Source organism: Protobothrops mucrosquamatus, unplaced genomic scaffold (assembly GCF_001527695.2).
Source record: "Protobothrops mucrosquamatus isolate PMUCROS unplaced genomic scaffold, P.Mucros_1.0 scaffold593, whole genome shotgun sequence".
NCBI classification, from domain to species: Eukaryota; Metazoa; Chordata; class Lepidosauria; order Squamata; family Viperidae; genus Protobothrops; species Protobothrops mucrosquamatus.
The window spans coordinates 318759-342498 of NW_015386892.1; the positions used below are offsets into that span (position 1 = coordinate 318759).

Below are 23740 nucleotides of genomic sequence, written 5' to 3' on the forward strand. Positions count from 1 at the left end.
GAGACTGGCCCACTATGGGGTAGTTTTAGTGGGGCCTTGCTTCTTCATTGCTGGTGGGTTTCCTACAGCAGGCCACACAAGTTGTGAAGAAATTCTTCAGTGGCCAGTGGGTTATTCTGTTCCTGAAGGCCTCAGAGTCTCCACTTCTGATTGAGCTTTCTACCTTCAAATCTCAACATCAGGAGAAGGCAATTTTCTTCAACCTGGAGATCCTCCAGTGGACTTCAACCCAACTGGTTTTTTTTTTCCTACTGGCCGAGGAATTCATTGAGCATTGAGTTCCACCCAACTGAACCTCAGAACCAGTTTGCAGCAGTGTACATAAAAGATCCTAGGGCACCCCTGAAATCATTTGTTTTTGCCATCTTTAAGCCCAACAAAGTGTGATCTGGCCAGGCTGGGGGTGTTCCTTGCGTAACGGAGACTCTGATGTGATGGAGAATTTGATCCCTACTGTTTCTCCGGGTCGCCTGTCCCAACGGTGAAGCTTGTCCCATTTTCAAGCTTGACCAATCTAGCTATTGTGCCTTATTTCTCATTTGACTTTGTCCAACTTCGAAACTGTTGGTTCGCGTTGTGAGTGTGGCCAGATGAAAGAGACTGTCACAATTCCCATGCTTTCTTCGCCATGAATGTATTGTTGTGCCACAATGAATCAATTGTTAAACTGGAAAAAAAAAACACACCTGCTAAGCAAGAGTTTGTCTGTTAAGTTTGTCTCTAGCTCTTCTCAAATTTATTTATTTATTTATTTTGAAGAACGAGGGCACGAGAGAGGGTGCGTCTCACAACAGCGTTTCTAAGAAAGGTCAAATCCCTTTCCTACAGCATTCTTGGTTACAGTCAACTCGCTCGGTTCCTGATGATGCCCACAGACATTCACGGGCTGTCCTGGCAGGAAATAAGTTTGGTTCTGGCTGAATTCCAAATTCTTAAAAGCTTCTGCAAGCAATCAATTTCAATGTCTGGTAAGAGGTCATTCTGGCTTCTCCACAGCTGCTTTGGAGAGGGGGAAGAAGGGGAGGGAAGAGGAGGAGGAGAAGAAGCAGGAGGAGGAAGAGGAGAAGCAGAAGGAGGAAGAGTAGGAGGAGAAGCAGAAGGAGGAGGAGAAGCAGGAGGAGAAGAAGCAAGAGGAGGAGGAGGAGAAGCAGGAGAAGAATAAGGAGAAGATCTGACCTTAAAATCATAAACCTTCTTATCTGGGTGTCTTTGGAGATTCTCAGTCCTCCAGGTCATGGCTGTCCCAAAGATATTTTTTCACGAGACAACTGGACTTCCTTGTTTTTCTTTGAAGACGTTTCGCTTCTCATCCAAGAAGCTTCTTCAGCTCTGACTGGATGGTGGGGAATGGAATTTGTTGCCTCGTGAAAAAGCTTCTTTGGGTTCTGATCTGGGCTTTCTTAGAAAAGGGTTCCATTCCTCATAATTATCAGACAAGTTGCTGTGAAACGAGGACAACGACTGTGGAGTCCTTGGTGCTCTCTGAGCTTGGTGGCTTTCTTGCAGACATTCCATGACACAACTAGGTAACGTCATCAGTGCTAGAAGGGAGGGGGGTTTATGGAGAGGGAGGAGAAAATCTACCTGTTCTTTCTCCTCTTCCTCTTCCATATGGCTATCTCATTTGTGTGACTCAAGACAGCACACAAAGCTTCCCTATCCTTAGATACGGCGGACTACAATGCCGGTAGCTGGGCATTAAGGGAGACATAGTCACACATCTGGAGAGTGGTGGGTTTAGGGGAGGCTACGGCCACGTCCATCGCTCGGGGCTGTCCTTTTTCCTCTGTGACTCCCCCAAACAGCCAGAGCACTTAAGCCCCAAAGCAATTCAGAGAAATGTCAAGGTATTTAAAATAATATCTACAGCCTCAAGATTTATTGGAAGACCAAGCCGGTGGATTATGCATGTGCTTTTTTTTTTCTTTATAAAAGAAAATTGTGTATGTGTGTGTTTGTATGTGTGTGTGTGTTATGTGTGTTCCATAATGTTCCATTGTTACAGCCGACGGACAGAGTTGCTAAACGGCATTTATAATAAAAGGGAATAAATCATACCCTTTATTTCTTCGCACAAAACTCTGGATTGCTCAGGGTCCCTCCCCCCAAATTACTAAGCAATTCCGCCGCTCTGCATTATCACACATAATTCTACAGGTTGATAATTTTATCCCTATTGTTTCTGCTCTGAAAAAAAACCCAGGTCTGTCAACAGGATGAGCAGGCTGCAGGGGAAATGGGATGAAAGGTGAGTCCTCGACTTATGACGAAAATTGACAGCCCCCGGTCCTAGCAGGTGCCCAGTGCCTGTTAAGAGAATTAATCCTCATTAGTATGTAACTTTTCCCTTTGCTGATGCTTAAATCAAGCAACCCCTGAGGGTGGAGAGGGACAGTCAAGTTGCAGAACAATCAAACCTGCCCATCAAAAGCAACCTCTTTGTAAGTTTTAATTTTGGAGACTGGCCTGGCTGCTCGGACTGAGCACCGCAGATCGAGGGAAGTCTCCCGGAACTGTGAGTAATTCGTGGAGACAATTTAAATAAATTATGCTAGAGTTTGTTCAGTCCTTTAATGTGCTTCTCTTTCGGTCTCCTTTCTGCAAATTCTAAATTAGCCGGCGGTGCAGGGATTTCTGAAAAGATGCTGGGCTAAATTCTCTTGTTTTTCTCCAGAGGCACACCGAGAATCCTCCAGCCTTCAAGGGTCCATCATTTCATCTCCATCAGCTCTCAGCCCCAGTGGAGGCCTGGGGGGATCGTCCATCCACCCGGGAGAGGCGCTCTCAGGGAGGGTGGCAGTTCCTGAACCGGGGGCCATCCCGGTGGATACTGGAAGACCAGTTCTTCTTCGGAATGAGGACTAGGAGAAAAGAGAAATCTGATTTAGGGAAGGAAAAAAAAAAACGGTTCATGCAGGTCATTTTACCTGCATAAAGACGTTGCTCAAACAACCGTTGAGGTCTTGCATGATTCTGCAAAGCTTCAGGGGCTCCTTTTGCGCCTCGTAAAATGCCTCCCTGCACAACCAAATTTTGGTGCCACTGAGGCTGAGGTGTCCTGGAGCTGAAAAAGGGGGGGGGGACTGTGGGTCACACCTGCCTTGAAGACCTTCTGCCAGGGCACGAAAAATAAAACGAAACACAGGGGTGGAGAACACAGCATCCCTTTTCTCCTAAGCAGCATCCTTGACTCCTGTTTAAAAAGCTCTAACCGGCATTTGCAAGGTACAAACTGGGTCAGCAATGTCCTGGTTTTGCACGGGAACCGGATTGCATTGCCCACAGATTTAATAAATAATAATCCATAAATAAAATTTGCTCCTTCCCAGCCCCAACCAGGCCTCGGGGAAAGTGGATGACCCGCTAAGGGAGGAGAAACGATAACGCAGCCCTCGGAAAGCAGAAAGGGTGAGAAAGAGACTCAGAATAACCCCGCCTTGATTCTCTTTGGCATAAGATGAGCAGGAGGGAAATCCTGGCAAACGTTCCAAGATTCTGTGGTTGTACCCGCCATCCATAAAGCCGAGTTCCAATCTTTCTCGCGGTCTCTGTTTTGTGGAGCTGGGATACCTCAAAGGCCAGACAACTTTCCGCTTCCCTGGCAGATGGCGGAGAACGCCTACCTGTCCCGTTGAGCTGCCCGCAGCCGCTTGGCACGCTTCTCCAACCAGGCCTCAATTGTGCCCACCGGGAGCACCGTCCCATCTTGCTGCTGTTCTTTCGCTCTCCTCTCCTCTGTTTGGAGGGAAAGGGAGAAGACAGCTCAGCGTTACCACCACCGTTACGCTCAGTGACCGGTTGTCTCAAACCTACGCCGGTTGAGAAACGGGATCTTCTCGCTGGCACTGTCCCACCTAAGATCAGGAGAGAAGTACCAGCAGAGGCCGAGAAAAGGAAGCGAGAGGAATGATCCCCTGAACGGTGAACTGGTTAGTTGACGGGTGCCTTAACCACTAGATCAACTGGCTCGCCTGCCCTTCTGGGGGGAGGGGGAGCTTTCCTTTCTTCTTCGCCCCCTCCTTCTCTGCCTGCCAAAGTCTGCCCGCCTCTCCAATATTCCCAGCCACCTGTCCGAGCCGAGCCAGGGCTGGATCTGCAAAATGGTAAACATTTCCCGACAGGCTGGGGAAATTAACGCCGCTGTTCCAAGCCGAGTGACGGATTGTGCCGGTTTGACGGTGGCAGCCCATTCATCTTCTTGCCTATGGAATAATAATGAGAGCCAGGCGCCGGGCAAGCCGGTTGAGACCGCTGGTGTGGCAAAGCTCTGGGCGGTTTCTGGCAGAGGCGAGGCTGAGAGAGCTATTGCGCAAGTAAGGAAGGCCATTCCCTTATGGTCCTTGGATTACATCTCCCATCATGCTTCTCCACTGACTAGGGGTGATGGGAAGTGGAATCTGACCCCACTTTGCCCATCGGGCCTTCATTCTAGGATCTAGCATCTAGCAAACATGGGTTTGGGAGATGCCAAAAGGGGCTGTGGACTGAATTGCTCAACGTGGATTTCATTCCAACGTTCTGTGGTTGTAATCCATTAAAAAAAAAAAAATCAAAAAGAAGAATTAACACCAGACACAAAGCAATGCAAAAAAACAAAAGAGGACAGTTTAAAGAAAAAACCCCAAAATAAAACAAGGCAGGTTTATCTGATAGCTAAGGATATCAGAGGCAGAGTTACCTAATTTTAGGAGTGATAATAAAATAAAATAAAATAGTAAAATAAATAAAATAAAATAATAAATAAAAATAAAATAAAATAAAATAATAAAATAAAATAAATAATGAAATGAAATAAAAAATAAGAAATAAAATAAAATAATAAAAAAGAATATAATATAATAAAATAAAATAATAAAATAAAATAATAAAATAAAATATAAAATAAAATAAAATAATAAAAATAAAATAATAATAAAATAAAATAATAAATAAAATAAAAAAATAAAATATAAAATGAAATAAAAAAATAAAAAATAAAATAAAATAATAAAAATAAAAAATAATAATAAAATAAAATAATAAATAAAATAAAAAATAAAATATAAAATGAAATAAAAAAATAAAAAATAAAATAAAATAATAAAATAAAATAATAAATAAAATAAAAAAAAAAAAAAAAAAAAAAATAATAATAAAATAAAATAATAAATAAAATAAAAAATAAAATATAAAATGAAATAAAAAAATAAAAAATAAAATAAAATAATAAAATAAAATAATAAATAAAATATAAAATGAAATAAAAAAATAAAAAATAAAATAAAATAATAAAATAAAAAATAAAATAAAATAAAATAATAAAATAAAATAATAAATAAAATAAAAAAATGAAATGAAATGAAATGAAATAAAATAAAATAAAATGCATGGCTACGGGGTGCAGCCTGCTGGTGAAGATTAACCTTTTCTCCATGTTTTTCTCAGAGAAATGCTACACGCTTCATCGTGGGCCAGGGATTAGGGCAGGATACACAACAGTGTCTCTGTTTTAATGACTGCCACGGTTTTATCGATTTCTGTTCTAGCGACATAACACAGTTCCCTGGGCGGTCTGCAACCCAGAGCCATAAAAATTAAAATGCAACCATCAATCAGGAAAAAGAAAATCATGCAGCATATAAATTGTAGCAGCAGGCAGTAAAATCAAGACACCAAAGCCACCTTCTTTGCCCAGAGCAGAAATAAAAAAAGAGGGAAAACAAAGGCGGGGAAGAAGGAAGTTTAGCTGCTTAAAAACTAGAGGAGCTTTTAAGAGTACAGATAACAAACAGCCAATCCAGATTAAAACCATTAGGGACGTAAGATTTACTCTGATTTAAAGCAAGCGCCTCCCCAGTTTTGATCACCACCATACAAAAAAGATGTTGAGACTCTGGAAAGAATGCAGAGAAGAGCAAGGAAGATAAGAAAAGTTCTGGAGGCTAAAACATATGATGAACGGTTCCAGGAACTGAATATGTCTGGTCTAACAAAGAGAAGGATGAGGGATGACATGAGAGCAGTCTTCCAAGATTTGAGGGCTACCACAGAAAAGAGGGGGTCGATCTATTCTCCAAAGCCCTTGAGGGCATGGCAAGAAGCAACAGATGGAAACTCATCAAAGAGAGAGCCAACCTAGAATTAAGGAGAAATTTCTTGACTGTGAGAACAATTAATCAGTGGAACGGCTTTGCCTCTAGAAGCAGTGGCAAAGGTCTTCACGAAGAGACTGGACAGCCATTTCTCTGGAGTGGTACAGGGTCTCCTGCTTGAGGAGGGGGTTGGACTGGAAGACCTCCAAGGTCCCTTCCAGCTCTGCTGTTTCTCACTTCTGCTTCTCTTACCTTGCACCTGCATGTTCAACTTCTCGAGATCTGCTCCCGTCATATGAGAAAATCGGCAGTTGGAACCAAAATCGCAGTGGCCTGCAAGGAAGGGATCCAGGCAAGCCATTAAGCCAGTCCTTCCCAAACTTTTTCTCTCATTAACCCCAAATCGCTTATCGGAAAATCTTATCAAACTTAAAGGACTGGTAAGTGCCTTCCTTCAGCACCCTCGTAACTTCAGTGCTCACGGAACGAGCTGTCATAACTTGAGGACCACGTGTATTATTAAAACAAGATCGCCAAATCATTTTTATCATTTCAACAAGTTGCCGTTAGTAACTTCATTCGTTTTTGTCTCAACAGAAATACTTTGGGAGATTCTCAAATGTATTTTAGCCCACGTGGCAATCTTTAAGCCGACGCAAATTTCCCTGTTGTGATGGGTAGCAGGTTTGTGTGGCGCTACCCTAAGAGAAAAAACAACAACTTTTACCTAATTTTGCCTAATTTACTCAGGTTTAGGAAGTGCTGCAATAAGAGCCTGCGACAAGTCAGACGCAGTTCAGAGGAGTTGCAGTTCTTCCTCCAGGGGGCGCCACAGCCTTGATTATTCTCCAAAATGCTTTTAATGCAGATTACTGGGAAAATCATTGTAAACAAGCCAGGATGGATGAATTCTCATGACTTTAAAAAAAAAAGCCAGCAATAAAAAAATAAAAATAAAATCCAACTGTTAACATGACATTAGCTTGCTATGCATACCTGTTTGCAAAAATTTCCGACAAGGTTTCTTTTTCTGTTCTTCCTGTAAGATGGTTGCAGCATCTGTATAGGAAAAAAAAAACCACAAACAGAAGGAGGAGGAAGAGTTGGCTTATACAGATAGTCCTCGACTTACAACTGTTCATTTAGATGGCCATATGGACAGACAGGGTAGAAGAAAGATCTGGAACACTCCATAGTTCTCTGTCAAGAATGAAACTTTGGCAGCTACGCGTCTCTTTGTTTCAACTTGCCATTAAAGGAGTGTGTGTGTGGCTTTAGAATGGGTTAGATGGAGAAACAAAACCTCTATGATTCCGCTGAAGACTGTGAAAGCCTGAAACCTTTCCAAGGACACCGCAGCAGGTGTGGAAAGGAAGCAGACGGTTCCCATAGCAAAGTGAAATTGTTTACATGGACTACATAAGAGGATGGGGGTTTGGCCCAGAGAAATTATTGTTTCATTCTATGAATTGGGTGTCTGGGAACCTCAGAGTTAGCTTTGCTTCGACATTACCATGACGTGCTTTCAATAAACAGTAAGATTTTCGGAAGCGGAATGAACCTGGAGTGTTTATTTGGATCCTGGAGCTGGATGTTGACACTCTCCTTGCACACCTGCAGCTCTTCCTGTTCCACCCAAACCAGAGAAGCTGTTCTGTTTCTTACCTCGAAAGAGATTATACCAGACTTCCTTGGATCTTAAATGCTGCACCCCGTTCAAGTGTTTTTTCCTGTTGTGAAGATTGTCCTGGAAAGTCCGGTCACAGTAATCACAAAAGTACCGCTTCCCCATGCTGAATCTGCGAAAGAAAATATCCCTTTGGAAGAATGTCTCTCAATCTCAGCAACTTTAAGAGGTGTGGACTTCGATTCCCAGAATTCCCCAGCCAGCTTTGCTATTCTAAGGTACAAAAAAAAAAAAAAAATCCCGCCTGCTTCAGCAGAGAACAAGAAGAATATATAACGATATAGTTGAATTTTAAACACATAACAGAATGTTAAATATGTAGACATATAACTGAATATAAACATATAATTGAATTTTAGACATATAACAGAGTGTTAAACATGCAGACATATAAAACTGAATGTTAAACATATAAACAAATTTTAAACATATAAAGCATACAATTGAATTTTAAATGTGTGGTTCTTATTTATTTTTTATCTTTTACATGGTATTTTAACTATATGACTGCAAGCTGCATAGAGATAGGCAGCACAGAAGTTTAATAAACAAACAAACAAACAAACAATCCATTTGAACACGGTCAAAGCGTAAGATGGCAATCCACAAAAAGGGTGGAAGTCAACATTTTAAGTTTTCTTTCTTTTTTCTCATTGCCTATCTTTTTTCTTCTTCTTGTACACTTCTATCGTAAAATTCTGATAATATTTTTTTTTTTTTTAAAAAAAGACCACACAAATATACACAACCAGCTTTGGCTGCCTAAGCTCAGAAATCATTAACTAACACAAGGGTGACTGTGTTCCAATTTGCTAGGCTTCGATGTAACTGGCAAGTCTGAAATTTGACATGTAGAAACGCTGTTCCTAATAGACCGCGGTGCCCACGGTTTGTAGAGAAGAGTATTTCCTAACCACCTGCAGGGCTGAAAATTGAATCTGGAACTTCCTGCAGGCAAAACCAGAAGTTACAACTCATGTCGGGATGACATCTTCGCATATATTCCTGGGAAAGAGGCCCCGTTTTGCTTCCACTAAGCACTTATGTGTAGGTTAGCTAGATGCAAAACATAGTACACCAGATTGATTTGTGTTATCATTATTGTTCTAATTGTAAGGGGAATTTATTGTGTAGATTATAGCAGCCTAGATTTAAATGTCACGGATAAATAAATAAAACGGGCATTTTGGTGCAGAATAGAACGTACATTCAGCCCTGACCCTGCTTCTATTTAATAAATAATGCATCCGAGTGGGACTTCCAGCAACTGATACGTATATGAAGAGTTCAATTAGCTATACTGTTAAAATGCAGTATATGAAGAGTTGAAACTCAGGAGCATTATTGGAAAGAAGTCCACGCATCTTAAAACAAATTCTGGGAGTTGAAGCCCAGGGTTTTAAACCTATGCTGGCTGGGGAATTCTGGGACTTGAAGTCCATGCACCTTATGGTTTACATGGTGGCTCTGCTGCGAATGCTTTTGCAGAGGCTTTTTCTTTTAAAAAGAAAAAACGAATCAGCACCCAAATAAGCACACAGGAAGGCGATCAGCACCGCGAATTGCAAAACCCAAGGCTGACTTTTGATGACAAAACAAGCCAACACACCAGCCAGGGATAACCAGGCCCAGCATGCTGGGCAAAGGCACTTTTTTGCATTGACTTTTACTGAAATTTAAGAGATTTATTGGGATTTAGACTGTTCTGCCTTCTCGAGTCATCCGGTTGCCGCAGCCCAGATCTCGCAGCCCTATTTCGGTGGAGCCTGTGATGCTCACAGACGGCCAAGCGCTACTGGACAGGGCTGGGTGAGGATGATGGGAACTGTAGTACCTGCCCTACCTCTCCGGTCGCTCTGCAGTCCGGATGTTTTCTCCCTCCTCCCGTTTCAGAACTGAACTACATTACTCCCAGAGAACTCCACGGCATCTTGGGAAACGTAGTTCGGCTTCCCCTAAGGAAGAGCGCGCTGCCTGTGGCCACCGGACTTCAAAGCCCAGAAATCAGCGCGGCGCAGGGCTTCCGGCCCAAGGATCTTCCGGTCGTCCCCGCAGAGGGCGTCTTGTCTTTCCCGAAGGCAGCAGCGCGCCTGCGCGGTAAGCCTCTAAGCGTCCAAGATGGCGTTCGCGGAGCAGCTCTATCGGTTCGTGTTCCGCCGCACGTCCACGCTGGTCTTCACGGTCGTGGTGGGCGCCGTGATTTTCGAGCGGGGCTTCGACCAAGCCACGGAGGCCATTTTCTGCCGCATCAACGAGGGGGTGAGTCAGCCTGGGCGGGCGCGCAGGCCCCAGCCGGGGACTTGCGTAAAAGGCGGCCGGGAGACAGTTGAAGGTCAGGCGCGGCTGGCGTCTACTTGAGGCCGCGGCTTGGGCCTGTCGCGCCGCTTCTTCTCGAGCAGCGCGGCTCTGCTTCCAGGTATCGGGCAATACCTTTTGGAAAGAAGCAGGCGCTTCGCTGCGGGTCTGGCTCTCGGCTTTTGGTCTCTGGGAGTCTGGGATGGGATGGGAGAGGACAAGATTCACCCCTAGTTCTTCTTTTCTCCAGACTAGCCAAACCCAAATCCTGCAACCGTTTTAGTCCTGGGATGAATTTTCTGAGCGTTTACTGTGTTTAGTGCTTTCTTCTTTAGTCTTTAGTCAGTGAGACGGGACGGAGGAAAGGAATAAACAGCGAAAGGATTTCCAATAAAACATTGTGTGTGTCTTTATGTGTTATCTGTATCGGGTCTCTCTTTACAGACACATATATGCATATATCCACCCCTGTGTATTCACATCATATTTGTTTGGTAAATTTATATATTAAATTTAATATACCTTTGTGTGTTTTGTCTGTGGAGATACACAATCATCCACTTCATGGTGGTCCCCAAAAGTGCTTTTCCAACAGGCAACTGGACTTTCTGAGTTCTTTTCTTTGAAAATGTTTTGCTTCTCATACAAGAAGCTTCTCACGTTCAGGTAACATCAGTGCTGGATGCTGAACTAGATGCCTGCATCAACTCCTCTTTCCCACCCACCCCCCTTCCTAGCACTGATGACGTTCCCTAGTTGGATCATGAAACATCTGCAAGAAAACAACCAAGCTCAGAGATCACCAAGGACCCTTCATTTCAACCCTGAGCTACAAATATTTCCCTTTATTAGAGATTGCTTGGACATGTCTCTGCAGTTTTCTTGGCAAGATTTCAGAATTGGTTTGTGGTTGCCTTCTTCCGGAGGGTTGAAAGAAAGTCACTGGCTGACCTTGTGCCTAAGGCAGACTAGAAATCATGGCCTCCTAGTTTCCAGCCGGGTGGTTTAACCATACTAAGCTGGCTTTCACATATACACACACATACGTACACATACAGCGATGTAGTATATGTGCATACATATGTACATGCACAGAAACACATAGACCATATGTATACACTCACACACAATCTTGTTACCTTTGAAGTTTCCTCTTTTATGTACCTCAAGTACTTTGGGGAAGGCAGGGAGTGGGGTATGTAACATGCTAGTGAATTCCATTCTGCATCCTGAGTGGGCTGCCATTGAGGGATGATGTTTTCTTTAGTTACAAGCACCCATCCCCAAATGTCATCCCTATCTTACTCCATGCTTGTTTGTGTCTCTTGCTCTGCAGAAACTGTGGAAGGACATCAAGCACAAATACGAAGTAAAGGAGGACTGAGGCACAGGAAGCAACCCTGGACTCCTGTCAGATCCTCCACCATTCTCACCAATAGCCCTTTTTGTTTGTCGCCAGCTGTTAGACCAGCAAATGTTCATCCTTGTATGATGGCCAGTGTGCTCTGTTCCAAGTGATGAAAAGATTCAAATGACTTTTTTTTGCTGAAAAGCATCTTAATAAAATGCACTCTATATCCTGTATTACCTGTGTCGCTTGGAAGTTGCGGCATGCTCAGGTGCCTATTTGGCCAATGCCATGGGGTTTTTTTTTTTCAATCCTGTCATCAGGCACTGAAGTTGTAGCACCAGATGCAACAAAAGTTACTCTTGCTTGTAGCTTTGGGTTGTAATACCAGTTCAATATTAACAGGCATAGCTGTTGTCATCAGTGTTACATTGGGAGATGCTCCCCTCTGAACTCACGGCTCTCTGACCTTGGTGGTCTTCATATGGGTAGTAGGTGTCAGAAAAGACCCCCTACAGTGGGAAGAAACCTGACCGAGCAGGGTAGCTGGCTTCTGAGCAGGACTGGCACCTCAGTGGCATCCTGCCATCAACCGGGCAAGGGAGGGGGGAACAAATGGGCAATAAAGCAGTATGCCTTTATGATGGGAAATTGGGAGGAGGGACTGACCGTCGAGGAAAAAAACAGAGTGGTTGGAATCCAGTTCACGTTGGCGTACTGGCACCTTCAAGGCTGTTTGGCCTGAGAGTGGGATTTCACCAGCCCAAACACCTCAAGTGTTTCCCGGTTACACATGTTGGACGGACTGGGGGGGGGGGAGGACTACAGGGAACCAGGGGGTTAGTTTTGTATTGGTGCACAGGAACTCCAGATTCCCTTCCATCATATGGACAGTTTTCCTTTCCTAGGAGAACAAAAAGTGGGACAGGTCTGAGAGATGAATAGATGGGATCACTCAAACAGCTCCTGCGGTTTAAAGAAAAGCATTTATTGACAATGCAATTTCCACAAGTTGCTCAGCACCAGCCCTATTGCAGGTCTCTGTAATTTTATCTACATGTGGATTTGTGCTTCCCCAGGAGAATCATCTTTGCAAAAGGAGCCACCCTGGCGCGCCACTGTTTCAAGACGGGATCATGCCTTTGCTGCGCTTCCGGTCGGCCATTGTGCGTCTGTTGTGGTTTGCTCTCGTCCCCTTGCTGGCTTCTTTCTTCCGTCGCTCCTGGACTGTGTCTCGGTTTTGGCCACGGCCTTTGGCACTGCCCAGCACGGCGGCTGAGTTATCTGGCTTTGGCCTGCAGGGAGGGTAGGAAAAGAAAGCCAGACTGTTAATTTTTAAGAAGAGATTAAACAGCTATTTGTCCAGAATGGTACAGGGTCTCCAGCTTGACCAGGGGGTTGGACTAGAAGACCTCCAAGGTCCCTTCCAGTTCTATTATTCTAAGTTCTAAATATCTGGTACCTTCTAATTGGGTGGGAACTGCTATTCCCAGAATACCCCAGACTGGAAGCCTGAAACATGGCACAAAGGTCAGGAGAGGGGGGCTTTGGGGGAAATCTTACCCTTTTCTTGCAAGGAAGGTCATCCGCCTGGCCTCGGCTCGCTCCCGCAGCACTGCTGGATCTTGAACAAAGTGATCCTGCTAGCAATGAAAAGAAACATCTTTGAGAAGCGGGGACTCCACTGTCCAACAAAAAGAATGGGAGCTGCGACTCCTGACCTCTCGGGAGCAGCCGATCCTTTTCCTGTTCAAACAGCAGGATTGTTCCATAACCTCTACCCGCCCTCCAGCATTCCCAATCGTCACCTTGGCCGCCTCTTTCTCCTCCGTCTCCTCTTCGTCGTCGTCGTCCTCCTGCTCCTTTTCTTCTTTGGGCCTCAGGACTTGAGGGATGGTGAACGGCCTTCAGGAAGATGGGACAACCACACGGTGAGACTGCTCGAGAGCCTTGAGGCCCAAGCTTCATTGTCACAAGGGAGGCAGGAGTGTAGCCCTACTCAAGACCTTGCCTGAGCAGATGCTCACACGGAGGAGATGCTCCTCCTAGCTGAAACCCTGCATGGGCCCTCTTCTTGCAAGCAGAAAGAGGGGAGGCCCTGTCTTACTCCTTAAAGAGGAGTGGACTTCATAGGCTGGGAAAGATGAAGAAGGCCCTTGTCTTGTCTGCCTGACAGGTGGGCATCTTCAAGAAGATCTGTCCTAAAAACCATCAGGTTTAAATAAGAAGATCTCTCACCTAACAATACAACCAGCCTGTGTTGCAATCGAAGGACATCAAAGCAGGCGAGTCAGAAATTGGCTGGCTGGGGAATTCTGGCAGCTGGAAGCCCAGCAGTCTTAAAAGTTGCCAAGTCTGGAGACCCCTGGTCTAACCAAATTGCCTTCCCCTTATACTCTGTGCCCAACACGTGTTGGTCTTGTTTAAACAACCTAACCAGGAAAGGGGCTGGGTTCTGCCAACATGCTAAACCACGGCTTAGCCTTCTCAGGTGAATTAAGCTCTGCAGGTCCTGTGAACCCAGCTAGGGTGTGGAGAAGGTCCACGTGGCCACTCAAGAGCCTGGAAAAGCAGGAAGCCCTGACCAAGAGTTGCTGCAGCCCTGGGCAGTTAAGCACTGGTTGCAGATGGTCTCCCGCTTACCTTCTGCTGATCAGCTCATCGTCGGAGTCAGCATCATTTGCTCCCACCTGGTTGCCATCGTAGGTGTCATCATACTCGTCCTCGTAATCTTCCCGGGAGAAGAGGTCACACCCGCTCGACTCGGGGACCTCCTCAACAATCACGGAATACTGGTTGTAGCGTTCCCTCTGCTCATTCACCAGGCGCTTGTCGTTTACTAAGCTTTTTGTGGTGGCTTTGTCGCTCCTGCAACCGGGAGAGGAAACAAACAAAATCCGGGTACCACTCGGCGTCTTGGGGAATAGGAAGTTTTCTTTCGTTTAAACACTGGACTTATACCAACAGAAAAGAACAGCTCGGGGTTGAGCTGATCCGATGAGAAACCCTGGATGGGATGGGAGCAGGGCAAGCTCACCTCTTGCCTTTTTGAATCCGAGAGACATCCACCGAATCCTTGCTGAACACATCAAACTCGTCGTCCTGGAAAACGTTGCATCGGGCGCTGACAAGAGGAGTTGGGTCTGGCTTCAAAGGCCTGGCAGGAAGAGTTTTAAAAAAGAAACAGTCACAAGAGTCTTCATTCCCAGGAATACAAAGAAACACATTTTTTTCAGGAAACACACCGCTGTTTTAGGACTACAAAACAGGTGCCTGAATGTGAGCCTGCGGGATGGAGTGTAGTGAGGTAGATCACCCAGGAGGGAGGAGGACATTCCAGAGGAGCAAGAGGCAACTCAGCCGAGATAGCAGGTGTGAGAGAAAGAGGGCGAGGACAGCTCCTCCTCAAGAGTTCCCAGAGTATATTGTGATACAGAGAGTGGAGTCCTCAGTCTGGCAAGATATTATGAAACCGTAAGGAACTTGGCTTGGAAGAATCACCATGTGTCATTCTTCATTTAGGACCTGACACATGGTGGCTGAGGAATCCCGGGAGTTGGAAGTCTACAGATGATGGGATGGAATGTATGAAGAAGGCGGATCCCCCAGGAGGGAGGGGCTGCATTCCAGAGGAATAAGAGGCAGCTCAGCCTGGATATTTTGTGTGAGAGAAGAGCTGTTCAGCAGCAGTTGGATAGGTCAGAATTAACATCCCTGAATTTTTTTTAAAAATCCTTCCAACTTTACCTAGGCATTGCTCTGTCAAGCGTCTGTAGGGAGACGGCCAACCTGCCCTCTAGAAGGTTGTTGATGACGTGCTCCACGTTGTAGTTGTACTCCTCCAAGCAGGCCAGGACAAAGCCTTCTCCAAGGTCAGGGAGCAGATCCTTCACCTGAGAGATCAGGGAATCCAGCTCTACTCCAGAGACGGAGGCCACGGGAGCTGCAGCTGCTCCAGCACACTAGACAGGTCAAATCAATAAGCCACGTTACATACAGCAGGAGGAGGAAACAGTCAAACCGAGAAGCACCCCGAATACAACTAAATCAAAAGCAGCAACCATCCATTACCCCAAATTCTGATTTTCTGTCCCACTGCACTGGACTTTTGTGCTCCACAAGGTTATGGTAGATGTCCTCAGAAAGAAGGCAAGCACTATGTCCTCTAAGAGCCTTCCAAACTTTCCTATACATTTTAAGCCACCTCCTTTGATCTGGCACCCTGCTGGAAATGGCCCTTCCTGAATTCTCAGCTGGCAAAGGGCTGACCTAGATAGGCCTCCCCCCGAGGAGAAGGGCCTAGATCAGCCAGAAAGCCGCCATTTTTGTTGCAGGCTGATGCTCTGCTCCAAAGACTGACCTCCAGGTGATCCTCTTCCTCAACGTGTTCCGTTTGCTCTGAGACACTGGACACTGTAATGGCCCTGGCTGCGGTTTCAGTGAGGGCCGCATCCTGGGTCATCTTTTTCCTTCTATCCGTTTTGTCCCAGGCGCTTTCCACAGCTTGCAAAATGTAGGATGTTCGAGTTTCATCTCTATCCAGTGGGGTTAAGGGCAGGTTCCCGATTCTCCGTATACGCAGAACATTCAATAGCAATAGCACTTCGACTTATGTACCGCTTCACAGTGCTTTTACAGCCCCTCTCTAAGCGGTTTACAGAGCCAGCCTATTTTTTCCCCTCCCCCAACAATCTGGGTCCTCATTTTACCGACCTCGGAAGGAGGGAAGGCCGAGTCAACCTTGAGCCGGTCAGGATCAAACTCGAGCAACGGAGTTTATTTTTTCCCCGGTTCTACCTCTGACTGCAAAACTTGCCCGCCGATATTTTTGGCCTTAACCGTCGTTGGTGGATTGACAGCATTCGCACCAGTGGCAAAGGATACAGCGCTGAAGAGGCTTGTTGTAGCAGGCTGACATCATCTGCCACAGGGAAGAGCTCGTCATAATCACGGAGAAACCTGAAAGCAGAGAGACGCAAATCCCCCCCCCATGATTTACAAGGAATAACAGAGCGACAGAGTTGGAAGGGGCCGTGCAGGTCTTCTACTCCATGAACCCCAGACTTTTTTTAATTCACTGGATTGCATAAATTTAAGAGAGGGATGAATTGGATTAAGGATGTGGTATATATATATATAGGGCGGCAACGAAAGGGCGGCAAGGCAGAGAATTTGGAGAGGTTAACCATGTTCCAGAGTTGCATCCAAATCTCTCACCTCGTCTCTTGAAGCACGGAGGTGAAAATCTGCAGGAACTCTTCAATGTAAGCCTGGATGCTGTCACAGCTGTAAGAACAAGACGAGAGTTGCAGATGATCCGTGAGAAGGATACAGACAGAGTCCGTGTTTACCTGCTTTTAATGCTGCAAGGAAGGGGATACTAATTCTAAGACTGAGGTCAGGGCTGCTGCTGAGTTGTTGTTTTTTTTCAACTGCTAAACCAGGGGTAGGCCACCTTGGCTCTTTTATGACTCGTGGACTTCAACTCCCAGAATTCCCGAGCCAGCCATGCTGAGGGGAAAGGGAGAGGTTTCCAAGCTGAGCCATGCCGGCTCAGGAACTCTGGGAGTTGAAGTCCACGAGTCATAAAAGAGCCAAGGTTGCCTCCCCCTGCTCTACAACGTGGAATACCTGCTTTCCAAAATGGGCTGAAGACACAGCTGGTGGACCACCGTGTGAAACATCTCCAGCATCTTCTTCCGAGAGTGAGACAGCCTCCTCCATAAATCTGACAAGACTCTAAAGGGCAGGAGGAAGAAATAAATCCCACACCGTCGTGGAAATTAGGGTAAGACATTCACAGCTTAAAAGGCAGGAGAACCCTGATAAAAATGGGTGCCAAAAAACAGCAGATCTCAAGAGCCCCTTCCAAGCTGGGCAGAGAAAATGAATGGAAATAATGAGAAAGGAGACCGTCGCGCCAAAGATCACGAACCTGATATTTTCGTGGTGCCGTTTCTTGATAGCAGATTCCAGCTCGGGGATCACCAGCTCGTAAAAGGCAGCCAGCCTGGCAAGACAAGGAGCAAAAGAGCGAGTGGGCTTTTATCAAACGGCCAATCAAATGGCTGAAGTTGGAGCGGGGAGGGGAAGGAGAGATAGGGGGAAAAAATGTTAAGATGGATCTCAGAGGATGCCAGAAAAAAAAGAGCACGGCTCTACGTGCCGCAAAATTGTCGGTATCTCCTCCCGAAGACACATCTCGGCAGGCAAAGAAGAAAGAGCAAGCCATAGATCAGAGGGGTCCAACCTTGGCAACTTTAAATCCTTGCGGAACTCAACTCCCAGAATTCCCCACCAACTTTATGACTTGTGGACTTCAACACCCAGAATTCCCCACCAACTTTAAGACTTGGGGCCTTCAACTCCCAGAATTCCCCAGCCTTCCCAGAGTTGAAGTCCCACTTGCAGTGCTGTGGAATCGGAGTCGAGGGAAATTTTGGGTACCTGGAGTCGGAGTCAGAAGTACAAAAAACTGAGGAGTCGGAGTCGGAACATTTATCTACCGACTCCACAGCCCTGCCCACTTGTGAAATCCACAAGCCTTAATGTTGCTTTGGACACTCTTTAGACACCCTTGCTTAACAGCATCAGAATGATACCACTCCAAACAGCTGGATGAGTCCAAAAAGCGGAGAAGGTTTCCAGGCTCAACTGACATGGAAGGCAGGAGAAACCAACACCGGGCAGCCTAAAAGAATACCTGAAACAGAAGTCCTGCTTCTGAAAAGTCTGGCAAGCCAAGGGAAAGACATCAAGAAAGGCCCACAGGGTAATGCAGCTGTCGCACACGTAGAGGACAATATCTTTCAGCTCCTAAAAGGAGAGGGAGAGAGAGAGAGAGAAAAAAAAGAGGTATTTCCTGAATTTGGGTTCCAAATAGATGGGAACGACAAATCTCATCATTGCAAGTGGTCAAATGTCTGAATATTAATCTTGAGACCCTGGGGATGCTCCAAGGGTCATAAATATAAAAATCAGCTATGAGTCCTTTTTTTTAGGGCTACTGGATCTTTCAGCCGTCACTAAACGAATGGTTGTTAAGTTGAGGACTAACTGTACTTGCCTATCTCTGGCATCCCAACCTCTTGAATCGTCTCAGATGCCCACTAAGATAACCACAGAGCTGAGACCCAACTCAAAAATGTGGGTTCCTTTTTGTTTTGGTTGTTTTCATTTTTGTCGGTGAACTTGGCTTGTCCTCATGAAATTGTCAAAAGGAAAAAGTCGTGTGTCCTTGTTGCTCATGTGGCGTTTTGGACTTGCTCTCTGCTCTTTTAAGCTGACCTTCGAAGAGGTCTCTAACTTTCAAACGTTCTCAACCTGTGCCATGATGACAAACCCTCTCCCTGTGTCTGTCATCTCCTTTCTCCTGGCCTGTTCTGACCTGTACTGGAGTGACATCTTTTTTTTTGCAAAGTCTTCCAGTCAATCTGCACTGTTCAGGGAGATGGCTAGAAGTGATACAGAGAGCGGAACTGTAATCATGTGGCTGGAGAAAAAGCCTGGCCAAGCACATGTGATGGGGAGAAGATGCCTCACCCAGTCACAGGACAGACAAGAGAAGGAATGCCCAGTTGAAGACGTAGGCAGGCTGAAGGAAAAGTGTTTAGATGGGGGGGCAAGGGGGGGGTAGGAACACAGCCTCACTGCAATTGGACAGCCCTCACCTGCAAAGGCAGTCCCTTTGGAGTCATCCTGACCCTTTCCTCCAGCTTCTGTGGATCAGCTGAAGCCCCTTCGCCTTGCAAGCCACAAGCACTGAGGATGTTGCTGAAAACCTGGAAAGCAAAGGAAAGATGGATAATGATGGAAGAGGATATTGATAACGGAGGGTTGAACTGTGGGGTCCTTGGTGCTCTCCAAGCTTGGTGGCTTTCTTGCAGAGGGTTCAGGACCCAACTAGGTAACCTCATCAATGCTAGAAGGGAGAGGGGGAGGAGAAGGAGGAGGAGGGACTTATATATTGTCTCTGAGTAGCTCTCAAATATCCCCAAAGATGTAAACCAACCTGAAGAATTGTAGGCACAATTTCATCCAAATCATTGAAATAACTCGACTGTTGCGTAAAGATATTTCCTGTGGACAGGGCAGAGAGGAAGAGGAGAGAGAGAAAAGGCTAGTTAAATGATAACCAGAAGCAAGGGGGGTGATGAGGGCACCAATGGGAAAGGTGAAAGAAGAGCTTAGGGTCCCAATTATGGGACCTTTTAATGCATTGGGGTCCTGGTCCTCCAATCGTTGAAAACCAGAAAATTCTCCTGGACATACTTTAAATGAGTGCACACGTTATGTCTTATTTTTAGCATAAATGCCTTGGGGGGGGGATTAATTTGCTACGCGAAGCCTGTTACTTACTGGATGATTTAAAGCTGCTGCAAAGTGCTTTGATAAACAACGGGAGGATTTAAAAAACAACAACGAATAAATCTCGTATCTTTCAGACAGATCAGACCTCAGTTTTAAGAGACGCCGTCCCTCCCCACAGTCTTCCACCCTTGTCTCTCCCATCCTATAAACTAACCAATCATCTTCTGGAGCAGGGAACCGTTGCCTTTTCCAAACAGCACACACAGATCCAAGATCTTGGGAATGTCGAATAAGAAGTTATTGTAAAGGATCTCTCCAAATACCGACGGTGTTATGAAATGATCCTACAGGAGAAAGGGGGGGAGGGAGAGAGAGATTGGAAGACATTTATTGATAGCTATAAAAAGGGTCTCTGTTGTAGTCATCAGTGCAGGATAATGTCTACTCCATAGAAGAGGATATTTGTAGTTCAGGGTTGACTGTGGGGTGTTTGGTGTTTTCTGAACCTGTTTTCTTTCCTTTGCATACATTTCATTACCCAACTAGGTAACATCATCAGTAGGAGAGAGAGGAGGAAGAGGAGGAAATTGAGTATGAGATTCTTGGTGCTCTCTGAGCTTGTTTTCTGATGATGTTACCTAGTTGGGTAATGAAACAACTGCAAGGAAGCAACCAAGCTCAGAGAGCCTCAAGGATCCCACAGTCCTTCTCCTCCTCCTCTTGATGTTACCTAGTTGGGTGATGAAACACCTGCAAGGAAGCAACCAAGCTCAGAGAGCTTCAAGGACCCCACAAGAGAACAAGGTTGAGCTGAGTTAGCTACTGTACTCAGAAAGAAGGACGTATCTTTAGGTGCCAAAACTGGAGATCTCTGAAAACTGTTCTAGAGCAGCCTTTTGATCAGAACAAAGCAATTTGCAGGCCTCTCTGGGTTGATTACTAGGGGATTAGAAACTGCATGCTTCCACATGTCTCTGAAGAGCCCTTTGAGTGGCTCAACATGGCATGACTAATTCATAAAACAATAATCCACAGAAATGTCAAACACGTGAAAGGCCGGCCTTGGGAAGAGCCTTTGAACTTTCTCAAAACAAGCCTCGACTCCCCAAGGATGGGCTTTTGAGAAGGGTAAACAGAAAGCTGTCCTTCCTTCATCCCTTTTTTTTCTCCACCCCCCTCCCCTTCTCCAAACAGAAACACGTCTACGTTGCAGGCTTTCACCATGTCTTAAAAAACAAACAAGCTGCATTTACTTTGGATTCCTTGTGAGTGGACATACGGAGGAATGTTAGGAAAACATTCCGATGAAGGTGTCTCTCGAGGTCGTTCAACTCAACGGGCAGCTCCGTCCTCCTGTCGAACTTGCGGGGGGCGTAGTGCAGGTACGAATCCAGGCATTTCTGGAGCGACTCGTCAAAAATGACCTGTTGGGAGGAAAGCAAAGGCCACCTGGGAATTGGTCAAGAGTGTGTGTGGGAGGGAAACCTGGTTAAGGGAGGTTTCCATCTTGAATCTCCCTTCACCCTTCCGGTGATGCTTTCTGATTAATTGGGGAGGGGGGGGAATGCCAGGCCACACCCAATCAGAGGCTTTCTCTCTTCCATCTTTTCAACCAGTGGGAAACTACCCTGGAATCTTTGTCAAAAGGCTGCTTCACTATCCTAAAAAGGGATCCTTGGTGCTCTCCGATCTGTCTTGTTTTCCAGCAGACGTTTCATGACCCAACTAGGTAACATCACCAGTGCTAGTAAGGAGTGCGGTTTGCTGTCAGTTTATATTCTAGTGTCTTTCCCTGTCAGTGTTGGTGTGAGTGGTCTTAGAGATTCTTTGGTTTGCTGTTGGCTTCGTTGGCAGTTTCTTAATTGGGGTATTCTTTACTTAATTGCTGGTCTGATGTTGACCTTGGAGTTAATCTAGGCTGATCTGGGTGCTGATTGCTGGTGGAGAGATGCTGGGGTCTTTTTGTTCGGAAAACCGGACCGACTAACAGAGAAAACGTATCAGATATCTACAACAATTACAGATACACAGAGAACTACCGACTAACCAGTCTCACGGTCCGAAGGTCTTTAAGGGACCGCAAAACCCTGAACCTAGGAGATTCTCGTGGGGGTGGTTCAATTGTTGACGTCATTGAGTGAATTGTTGAGACCGTTCTTTCTAGCATATAAGGGGCAAAACCCGCCTAACGACTGCCTTGCTTAGCAATGGACATTTGGGGCTCAATTGTGGCCGTAAGCTGAGGACTTCCTGTACTTACAGAATCATAGAGTCGTAGGGAATCCTTCCACCAATCTTTTCATGAAAACCTCCAGGGATGGATCAGCCACAACTCTGGGAGAGCAGCTGTTCCACTGGTTAACTGTCTCAGTCACTGCTTAACTCGCCTCTATCGTTCTATCTAAAATCCTCTTTTCTTTTCTTTCCACCTTCTCCCATTTTTTCAAAACAAAAAACCCAAAAAACTGGTACCTGGCACCAGAATTTATCATGAGGCAGAGCCAGGAGCCAATCCAGATCCTCTGCAATAAATCTGGCTCGTTCCGAAAACTCCTCCACCAGGCCTGGGTCTTCGGTGCCCGGGAGGGGCTTGTAGAGCACGAAAGAGCGGTCTGCTTTATTTTGGGGATGCTGGAAAACAAAATGGGGGTGGGTGTCACGAGCCCCAAGGCAAAACAGTAGTCCTTGGTTTGAGTGATTCTGGAAGGCTTGTCCGCCAAGGACAGTTTGTGTGTTTGCAGGAGAATTTGGCCAGGTTGGTTAACCATCAAACTCGTGTTTGGTCTTTTTAAAATGCTGGCAATTCTGCCTTTCTGCCTCATCACACTTTAGGGGGAGAGAGCCTTGCTTTAAATATTTCCAGAAACCTCCTTAATTTGTACCACATTCCAGTTCCTCCTAAGATACGCAGGTCCCACTTTTCTCCTATCAAGTTGCTCCTCCTGTCACTAAGTTTGTTTAGTGGCCGTTCGAAGTTAGAACGGCACTTAAAAAAGGGACTTATGACCGTTTTTCACACTTTGTTGCAACATCCGCAGGTTCACATGATCAAAATTCAGACGCTTGGCAACTGACTCATATTTATGACGGTTGAGTGTTCCAGGGTCATATGATCCCTTTTTGCGACCTTCTAACAAGCAAAGTCAATGGGGAAGCCAGATTCATTTAGGAACCAGGTTACTGATTTAACAACTGCTTTGATTCACTTAACAACAGAGGCAAGAAAGGACTGAAATGCCCGTTTTGAGTGAGTTGTTTACAGAGTGAATTGCCGTTCTTTAAAGCCCGACTTAACGCCGGTATTTAACTCCTGATGGAGACAGGATGTTGAGTCGAGTTTGGGTCCTCTTGACTTCTGAGTATAGGGTACTACCAAATGTTTGACCCCCGACCGTCACCCTGATATTTAGGTACGGGAACCTTTCTGTCAACGGACTTTGTCCCTTCCTGTATTTTTAACTTGACGCAGTGGCTTCTGCTCAAATTGCTTTGGCAGCTTCCCCAATATATGGCATTTCAAAAAGGCTACAGAAGTCAACAAAACGTAACTGCCATTCAATCAATGGCTCTTCAGTCTGCAGTCTGAAAAACAACTTCAGGGAGATACCCGTGTTTTCCAGGTTTATAAGCAGGATTCCACTTTTTCCTGCACCTCATCCAGCATAAATGTACATTTAAACTCTGCTTACCAGTGCTGGTAAAGTTGTTATTTTCCCTGTCAGTGAATCTTTTTCTGTAAACTGGAGTTCATCCAGAGGCAAAACTGGCATGTTTCCAGGATATCTTTTCACCTGAAAAGATACACACGCACATCAGGAATTCACAACCCAAAACTCATGTTGATCCTGGTACGGTAACCACGCCTAGAGATTCAAATTGTTTTTGTATAAACAAAGAACATGAGAGAAAAATAAAATTCTCAAGATTTTTTCGCACGAAGCTTGAAGAGAATGTCAGCCACCACAGTACAGTATAGCAGAGCAGAGCAAAGCAGAGTACAGCACAACATAGCATAGTATATAGAGTATA

General features: G+C 45.5%; 3 protein-coding genes across 3 annotated transcripts; 1 reads left to right on the forward strand and 2 right to left on the reverse strand.

Moving 5' to 3' along the window:
• Positions 1-2435: 2435 nt before the first annotated feature.
• On the reverse strand, positions 2436-9714 carry ZMAT5 (zinc finger matrin-type 5). Its single transcript, XM_015817468.1, has 6 exons — positions 9602-9714; positions 7737-7870; positions 7068-7130; positions 6324-6404; positions 3624-3735; positions 2436-2861 (listed from the first exon to the last, which is right to left on the reverse strand). The coding sequence occupies exons 2-6, from the start codon at positions 7861-7863 to the stop codon at positions 2732-2734; spliced, it is 513 nt and encodes a 170-aa protein (XP_015672954.1). The 5' UTR covers positions 7864-7870; positions 9602-9714; the 3' UTR covers positions 2436-2731.
• Positions 9715-9823: 109 nt separating this feature from the next.
• LOC107288818 (cytochrome b-c1 complex subunit 9) lies at positions 9824-11637 on the forward strand. The gene is made up of 2 exons (XM_015817469.1): positions 9824-10017; positions 11390-11637. The coding sequence occupies exons 1-2, from the start codon at positions 9877-9879 to the stop codon at positions 11435-11437; spliced, it is 189 nt and encodes a 62-aa protein (XP_015672955.1). The 5' UTR covers positions 9824-9876; the 3' UTR covers positions 11438-11637.
• A 731-nt stretch (positions 11638-12368) lies between these two features.
• On the reverse strand, positions 12369-23491 carry ASCC2 (activating signal cointegrator 1 complex subunit 2). The gene is made up of 18 exons (XM_015817436.1): positions 23401-23491; positions 22184-22342; positions 20965-21135; positions 19926-20055; positions 19413-19480; positions 19072-19182; positions 18105-18217; positions 17337-17411; positions 17033-17140; positions 16619-16687; positions 16286-16360; positions 15762-15936; positions 15149-15363; positions 14439-14558; positions 14045-14269; positions 13210-13306; positions 12965-13044; positions 12369-12696 (listed from the first exon to the last, which is right to left on the reverse strand). The coding sequence occupies exons 1-18, from the start codon at positions 23479-23481 to the stop codon at positions 12525-12527; spliced, it is 2244 nt and encodes a 747-aa protein (XP_015672922.1). The 5' UTR covers positions 23482-23491; the 3' UTR covers positions 12369-12524.
• Between the last annotated feature and the right edge of the window lie 249 nt (positions 23492-23740).

Bases quoted from the DNA above. Each gene is read 5' to 3' on its own strand.
- ZMAT5 (XM_015817468.1), bottom strand. From the start codon at position 7,863: ATGGGGAAGCGGTACTTTTGTGATTACTGTGACCGGACTTTCCAGGAC. The intron at 7,131-7,736 runs GTAAGAAACAGA...TTTCCTATACAG, and splicing joins CTGGTATAATCTCTTTCGAG to ATGCTGCAACCATCTTACAG. The intron at 6,405-7,067 runs GTATGCATAGCA...CCTTCCTTGCAG, and splicing joins TCGGAAATTTTTGCAAACAG to GCCACTGCGATTTTGGTTCC.
- LOC107288818 (XM_015817469.1), top strand. From the start codon at position 9,877: ATGGCGTTCGCGGAGCAGCTCTATCGGTTCGTGTTCCGCCGCACGTCC. The intron at 10,018-11,389 runs GTGAGTCAGCCT...CTTGCTCTGCAG, and splicing joins TCTGCCGCATCAACGAGGGG to AAACTGTGGAAGGACATCAA.
- ASCC2 (XM_015817436.1), bottom strand. From the start codon at position 23,481: ATGCCAGTTTTGCCTCTGGATGAACTCCAGTTTACAGAAAAAGATTCA. The intron at 17,412-18,104 runs GTATTCTTTTAG...TTGTCTTGCCAG, and splicing joins AAGCAGGACTTCTGTTTCAG to GCTGGCTGCCTTTTACGAGC. The intron at 15,937-16,285 runs GTATCCTTTGCC...CCCACTGGATAG, and splicing joins CAACAAGCCTCTTCAGCGCT to AGATGAAACTCGAACATCCT.